General features: G+C 40.5%; 1 protein-coding gene across 7 annotated transcripts in view; it reads right to left on the reverse strand.

The window, feature by feature from the left end:
* LOC143214588 (A-type potassium channel modulatory protein DPP6) overlaps positions 1–8,593 on the reverse strand; it is a 125,349-nt gene that overhangs the window by 15,914 nt on the left and 100,842 nt on the right. Inside the window, exon 1 of one of the 7 annotated variants that reach the window (XM_076435818.1) lies at positions 4,230–5,622. The exons of the other annotated variants lie outside the window; for them this stretch is intronic. Within the exon in view, the coding sequence (XP_076291933.1) occupies positions 4,230–4,256 (27 nt within the window). The 5' untranslated portion in view covers positions 4,257–5,622. Of the gene's footprint in view, positions 1–4,229; positions 5,623–8,593 lie in introns of those variants that run through there. 7 annotated transcript variants of the gene reach the window in all.

Raw genomic sequence — 8,593 nt, forward strand, 5'->3', positions numbered from 1 at the left:
ATAAGAGAGTAATAACACATTTTTGTTATTTCATTAAATGTAATAAACTTCATTCATTCAAAAATTATGGATTACCCTTGTTTGAATGCCTGAATAGCCAGTTTCCAATTATTATTTATTATTCACACGATTTTTCAGACATTTCCGGTGGTGTGACAAAAAAATGTTTCCTACAAAAAGTAATCAGTACTCAGTCTTCTACAAATCTCAATACAAAAAATTTGAATAATTTCTTTTTTTTAAATAAAAAATTGTGGTCACCTTCAATATTTATTTATAACTATATATTTTTTATTTAATAACATTATAGCTGATGCCAAGACGAATTAACGACCTATTTAATGTGGTCTTTAAGTTTTGAAATAATGGTGAAATAAGCATGAACAGCTACTGAGCCATTCTGGCCCACTGTGCGCCGCGCCGATCGCGGAAATAAAATGGCTATCGCGTGTCGACGAGTCGAGTTTCACTCAATCCGAGTCAATTTCGGTAGTACAATTCAGAAGTACTATTACAAAATTATATTGGTAAATAAAGTCGCACTTGAAGTGCATCAAAGGACCATTCTGAAGCCATACAATGCATGGGACATCTCAATCATTTTCAAACATAGTCCCCTCGAACGTCAAGAGAGTTAAATCGCAATCAGCGAGTATTTTTCACTCTCGGGGCAATGATTATCGAGAGCAGCGTCGCTGGATGCAAATGATCGAACGATTGGCCGTCATCAGGCCACGGTAATCGCTTTCGGACGACTTGTTTACCCTGATGAATAATCGTCGAACCTCGCGCGAAAGCCGTCCTTCTTCGGCCTCTGTTCTCCTGTTCGTCTGTTCTGCTTGCTCTCGCTGTTACTGCTTCTTTATTCCGTCCGTTTCGTGTCCCCACCCCCTGTAATGTCTCTTTCCGGTCGCGGGCGGCTGATCGATTCATCGCCTTTGAATTCCGATCATGCAACCATGTGTACGTGCGCCCCCGGGAGCAGGATATAATGTTTTCGATACGCGAAGACGGAATACGCAGGATCGTGGCCACCATGCACCAGGATGCAACGTGATCGCGCACGCTTGTTTGCCGATGCACTCGGCCGCACTTTGCGGGATTATTCGTTATAATTCAACCGGTGATGCGGTAGTGTACGAGAAACGTTAGAACCGTTCCACGGTGAATAGTGAACCCATGCACACGTGAACCATCGTGATTAGCCTGCGGACGCTTATAGCTGTTCGCGTGTCTGTGGGCCAATTCATCTGACGATCGGGGGGATAACTGATTTTGATGGGGATTATGCGAGCGCCCCTAATCGCGAATGGCTCGTTTTATCATCCTTCGAAAGCTCGTACGATGAGCTTTTTAACAAATTCTGAATCCTAACCTATTACTTTTGCTGACAAAATCAACAGTATACCACTTATACGTACAATGAAGAAGTACAAGAGTTGTTAGCTTAGGAAATTATGTTGATATTTCGACCCCGTTATATTAATAAACTGATTTTCATCGGGATTATGCGATCGCCCGTAATCGCAAATGGCTCGTTTTATCATCCTTCGGAAGCTCGTACGATGTTTTTAACAAATTCTGAATCCTAACCTACCACTTTTGCTGACAAAATCGACAGTACACTACTTATACAATGAAGAAGTACAAGAGTTGTGAACTTAGGAAATTATGTTGATATTTCGACCCCGTTATATTAATATTATCGTTACAGAGCAGCCGTTTTAACTCCTCCAACGCGGTACGTGACAGAACACCTGGAATTTGTCGGCTAGAGAGTCGCGCCGCGATATTTTCTTCCGGAAACCACGCGCCGCGAGAATATTATATTCCCTCGGTCTTATGCCACCCTCGGAATTCACCGTGTTCCGTATCGTGTTAATGCTATCATAGGCGTCGTTGTAACACTGCCATTTTACTATTCCGCGTGGTGCTTCGCTGCGAACGCTGTTACACACCATCCACCAGGTATTTTTCAACGTGTTCTACTATCGCTTTTCCCGATAGTTCATTCGCGTACGTGCGCGAAACCCACGAGATTATGGCAGAGACGATTCTACGGGATAGTCTTTCGTTCCCTATTCGGGAATAGTGAACTCGGAGGTTGGCGGTACGTGAGTTACTTTGGTCTTCCTTCTGTGTACGACTGGAACCTGTTAGGCGACTACGGAGAATCGTAAACACGATTTTGCGGATTTTCGTTGACTGAAGTGGAGGATGTAGGGTAAAGTGCCCTACCCCTGTCGCGAAATAACCATAGCAGTTGAAGAAGCGACGGAAAACAATCAAACAAAAAGGGTAAAGTGCCCAAATATGAACCATTTTTTGTTGATGTCATTTTTTTATTAATTTTAGAATGCTCTTTTTCGACCAAAAAATTACCAGTTGTAGATGCATTTCCTTCCTATAAAATTTTGGAGTCAAGTTTGTTAAAAAAAATACAGCTTGGGAAAAATATTTTTTTGTGGCGTGTCATTTGCAGGTTCCAGCGAAAGGGGTTCTTAATATGATACACCTTGAGTCCCTGATATGACACCTAGTGCCATATTCGGCACCCACACCAAGAATGTCAATATATATATAGCTATACCCATATTAGGGAACCCTTGGTAGTGCCATATTGGGAACTCCACGTGGACTGATAATACTGGCTACTGACAAATAGAAAATGAATTCCAGCCCAAACCAACAGTTGGCAAACATTACTATAAATAAACTGAAACTACAGATATGTATGTTCAAACATTTCAAAATCGCTTACCTTCCTCGAAAAAGATACAATCGAAAATCTAACCACAAAAATATTCAACACGTGGAGACACAACTGGCGGAGGATCGATACTAAAATCTATAGAATGGTGCGAATGCACTGCACACTGTTGAGTAAACATGGTAAACTATTGTTTGAGGATTTTCTCACCAGAGTGCTACTTCTCCTTTACAAGATTTAAGGTAGTGCCATAATAGGCGACTATTCCATATTTGGACACCTTACCCTACCAATCAAGAAACCGGTTTCAACGGAATTTTCCAATTAATTTTTTTGCTCGTGACTGCGTAGAACAATTTCCAAAAATTCGAGAGATAATGTAGATCATTAGGATTCGGTTTGGAGATTTTTCAAAGTTGAATAACCCTGCTATAATACGGGACTATACCATATTTGCATACCATATCTTTGAAACATTAATGCATCGATTATCGTGCAAATAACGTAACAAAATGTCTTAGAAATTTTCAACGATATATTTACGGATACGGGTACTATGAAACAGTTTCCTATTACGGTACTCTAAGTTTAACACAATTTTTCCTCCTGCAACACGAGTGATGCGCTTTGCATTTATGTTTTTATTCTCGATCGATTCTCGATACTGTTCGAAGAACCGGCGCGGCGCGCAGTCTTCCAAGGGATTTAGTATTTTCTAGAGCAGAGAGAGAGTGGCCCGTTTCTGGTTTATATTCCGGCTCTACAATATGGTCCCTCCTATGGGGCTACGAATGGAAATTGGAGCCCGGGAATGGAATATCTGGCTGCGTGGCGTCCGGGATTACCCTATTGTGCCCCGGACCCGCAAATGCAATGACGAAAAGAGAACACGGAAAGCGAGACCGCGACTCGATGCGTTCCGATTGATGTATCGGCCCAGGAATTAATCGACCGTGGAGATAATGGCTGCCGGGCTGCAGGTTCTGGCCCGTCGACGGGATGCGCCCGCTATTCCGATAATGAAACACGGAATAATTTTGCTACAATTAGAGCTCGCCACCGTTTCTTCCGATAATGAACATCCAACGACCGCGTGCTTCGATTTTCAATCGTGACTTCCGACTTTGATATCCGCAGAATGTAATGAAACCGACCCGGGGCCGGTCTCTGTCGATTAATCTGCGGCCCAGAATTGTCCAGGAATTGTTAATTCGAGGGTGAAATGCACCCGTGCAATTTTTTGGGGACAGGAAATGGCACTCTTTTGATTAATGAACGCAGTCTAATAATCGTAATCTGGAAATAAACCATAGCGGAACGGATCGAAGAAACTATTTCCGGAAATTTGGGTTTCTGGCACGCAACAGCTCGACCACTGTCACTTGACTGTGCAAGTTCGCGCAGCAACAAACACTCGAGTCGGTGGCGGCGGCTGTTTATTGTCGAACGACGCTCGGGCGTAATGGAATGGCTAATTCGCTACGACGCACTGATTTCCGTGAGGTTTTTGCACACTTACCGGCGCGGCAGCACTGTTTTCGCTCATTGTGACTCACGGCGGCCGTGAATAATGCGGTGCACTAATGTTACGCCTCGCAAAAACCGAGGGCGAGCGGTGCAAAGCGAACTCGGCCCACTGTTATTTACACAATATAGTTCCGTGGCTGCACTCGTCGCTTGACGTAACTGCGGTATTTGCATGTTTACAACGGTGCCCGCGTCCCCGATGGAAATAACATATATTCCGGGGTGCTCGAGGCCGACGTCGAACTTCGGTTGGAACCGTTTCTCGTGCTTACCCGACATCCCTCGCGAGCGGAAACCCCGGTTATCGTCGTCGAACATTTTTACGACCTCGATCTAATTATTCAAATCTACCGGCAGCTAGGACCCGCACTTCAAATCCCCTAACCACCGGCAATTAGCCTGATTTTTTCGATAAGCGTCCTAGCAATATTAAAATTTTTATTGATTTTTAACTAAGAAATATTACAGATGTTTTGGTCGGAGAATTAAATAATGAAATAGAAATTAAATTAGCTTGAATCTTTAGAAATACGCGAGCCTGATACCGTAAATTATGTTGATATTCGTCCTCAAAGGGTTGAATTTGTACGTGATTTTTCATCGGAAATTAAATAAATTTTTTGCCCTACATTCATTGGAGCTTTTTGGAATAATGCTTCTTGCTGGCTACAATCGATATCGTTCTCCGAACACGTAAATGGATTTCGCGATATTCGTAACTTTATTCACCGGTGAATTTCATACGTGGTGGTCTTATAAAAACTGGTACAGCCAAATTTTATCTGAAATTTAATATTTAGATGGATAAAAACACGTAAGTAACATTTGTTATTGAGAATTTGATTATTTGCTATTTTGTTCCACCATGAAAATAAAAATGTAGAATCTTCCATTTCGAAGCCGCAGTCTTCAGACAATATTTGCTCAGTAGGGTTTATTTTCTTTCGAGAGGATATGTGTTTCCCGATATTTAGCTGCAGACATATATGTGTGTTATGAAGAACATAGATCATAGAATTTATTTCTAATTCTAGAATTACACTAACAAGCATCTTTAAATCAGAATAACTTTTTTATTAATGGACCAAACGACTTCAATTTCTCTGCAAGGCTAGAAGAATTATAATAGTTAAGTAAATGACGTCTATAAACAATATTTTTTGTAAAAATGCATTTGGTCGGAATTGCGAAAACAAATAGTAAAAATTGATTTTTACTACTTTTTTAGCTGGACCAATAACGAAAATTTAAAAGATGTGTTTGGTCAACTCGTATAAATTATATACGGTCCGGAAATTTCATTGAAATTGGTTAATTGGTTCACGAGTTCTAAACGATCAAAAGCGGTAAAAATGTCGAGATTTTGAAAAACTGCAATTTTTACCACTTTTGATCGTTGATAACTCCTAAACCAATTAACCAATTTCAATGAAATTTTCAGAGCGTATATAATTTGTACGAGTTGACCAAATACATCTTTTAAATTTCCGTTATTGGCCCAGCTAAAAATGTAGTAAAAATCAATTTTTACTAATTGTTTTCGCAATTCCGACCAAATGCATTTTTTCAAAAAATATTTTTTAGACGTCATTTACTAAACTAATTCTTCCAGCCTTGCAGAGAAATTGAAGTCGTTTGATCCATTCATAAAAAAGTTATTCTGATTTAAAGTGTGTTGAATCAGTTATGCTCCTTACTGTATGAGAACAGACAAAGAAAATTTTTTGTTTTGTAATTATAAAAATGCTCTTGCGAGAAATTGTCTCACTATTATTCTACGATATGCCCAGTGTCCAAAAATCACCCTGATTTATCTCAACCTCTATTTTCAAATACCGTTAGGTTTCACTTATCGCAGTAAAAAGAGTTCACGCGAGGACAGGCTGTCAGACTAGCTCGTTGTCGTTCACTATGGTCAGAGACATGCCACGGACAGCTCGAAGAGGGTGGCAACTAGAGTCGATAAGCAGGAGCCAAGGAAGGGAGCAATGTTTCTTTCCGCTGGATCCCATTGATGGCTGGACGGGAAAGGGAGCAGAAAATTTTCGCGAGATAACGTAACGTTTATTGGCTCGCGGAACGGGTCTCGCAGATACGTGGGGTGGGCAAAGGGAGATATCGGGTCACGGCACGAGCCAGGGAATCTGGCAAGCTTTATCGGATTCCGGAACGCTGCAGAATTATAGGCGTACACGAATCTCTTTCTTTTATTCCTCGAAAGTCTCTTGATATCATAATCTCGAGTATAATTGCGTATTGAACTGCACAGCAGCAAAAATTGAAAACAAACCTCCACATCAATTCCTAAAATTGTCTGTATGCAAAGGCACAACTTTTGGTCACAGAGGGGAAGAGCATTTTGGTTGTGTATAATGTAAAATTGTTCTCTGACTATCTTTTGTAAATTCAATGAAGAGAACCGGTATGTCGCAGGTTCCCAGCCCGATTCAAACAGTTTCGTGTTCTCTGGCGCAACGTCTTGAATCGGCACGGTGTCAAAATGGAATTCTTAAATTGCACCACTGTGCTTCGGCGAAGTGTTAATATTTGCTGCCGTAGAGTAAACTTCCTGCGACTGGTTTTGAAGAGTACTTGTTGTTATTGGCGTAAGGGGAACTCTGAAGAAGGCTCGTTGTAACCGACAGACATAGCGAGAGAGAGAGAGAGAGAGAGAGAGAGAGAGAGAGAGAGAGAGAGAGAGAGAGAGAGAGCGGAATGCTCGAGGAACACTTGAGATAACAGCGATTGCTAGTTTCAGATTTAGTAATATAGTGAACCTTGTGGTGGAGAGACTGATACACTCCTAACTGTTGGGGAATATACGTATCATGCACTGAATATTTTCTATCTCCTTGAACCGCTGACGTGATATCCTGCTGGTGTATGGCTGAGAATACACGTGTACGCTGTCTGCCCTATTACGTAACTTCTCCATTGTTGCTTGTAATTACAGAAACTCTGTGACACCTAATTAATTAGCGAAATGCTCGACGTAATAGCAGGCAGTGATGGGCAAATTTTATTTTAAATAATAATTTTTATTTAAATAAAAGTAATTTAAATAATTCGAAAAATGATCTATTTATTATTTCTTATTTGAAAATAAAAGATTATTTATTATTTGGATTGAGGTGGAAATCAAATAAATAGTTATTGGTCTTCTCTTATTTCTTGTATTTTGTATATATGTACTATGAACACGTGCGCGTTTTTTGTCTGCTATAGCAACCTTTTCAGGTATGCCGCCAGTGGTCGGGCCCAGCTGCCTATAAAAAAATACAATTTAACTTATTATTTGTCGATACAAATAATAATTGAAATTGTATTTGTAAATAACAATTAACTCTATTATTTTAAATAATTAATTTACAATTAGACTTGCTCAAATAATAAATATCCAAATAACAAACAACTTATTTTTTTATTTGTTGCCCAACACTGATAGCAGGTACTCCCTTCTAATCATTCAACTTGGATTTTTCCGCATTTCTGGCATGAACGAGTTCGTATAGAATGTATTCAAAGAAACGTGCATCTCAACAGAAATTAATACAATACTATTTTTATGTTTAATTCACAGTAAAAAATTGGCGAGACAACATACCGTAGAAATGTAGTAAATGTCTCTAATATAATATTGTACACGAATAATGAATAAATAAAGGTTAACGACTCCAAGATAAGGGGAATCGTCGGAAGATCAACGGCCATCGAAAATTGTTGATGTTCGGAGCTTATTAGACCGGGTTGCTTGAACCTCCGCAATATCAAGTGGACGTGGGTGGAGTGAATGGGCCGGGGATCTGGTTATTGCCAAATGTTCCCATGACCGAGGCAATTGAGCAATAGCGCGAGGCAAGAATCTCGGAAGATCCGCGTTGGCATCATTTCGTGACTTTGCAGGTGTGCGACGAGGGGACCGACTACAAAGTAGTCTCTTCTAATAACGCGGCGGGTAAAATTAAGAAACGGAAATAGCACGCGGTGAAGCGCCGTCAAGCTCCACGTCAAAGAAATTCTATTTAGTTCAACGAGGCTGCAGCTGGCCGATCGTTGCGAGAGGAGGTTAGGAAAAACATGGCGAGAGGCCCGGAATAAAATAGATTCTAATGGCTAGCGGGTTCCGAGTTGCCTCCTAAGCGGACCGATTATTTTACGAAATAATGTCAACTACATATGTACACCAATAAATGTCCGTAAATGTGTCGGTATGGCTGAATTTAATATTGGAACATTCTTGAGCCTCGCCCTTTATGTATTCTCGTTTCCACTATTTTTATTCTTCGACTGTGGTTGCTCTGTAATTGTGTCGATTACCTTATGTTCATTTAAAATATAATTTTACGAGTAACACAC

Source organism: Lasioglossum baleicum, chromosome 12 (assembly GCF_051020765.1).
Source record: "Lasioglossum baleicum chromosome 12, iyLasBale1, whole genome shotgun sequence".
In the NCBI taxonomy this organism is placed as follows: domain Eukaryota; kingdom Metazoa; phylum Arthropoda; class Insecta; order Hymenoptera; family Halictidae; genus Lasioglossum; species Lasioglossum baleicum.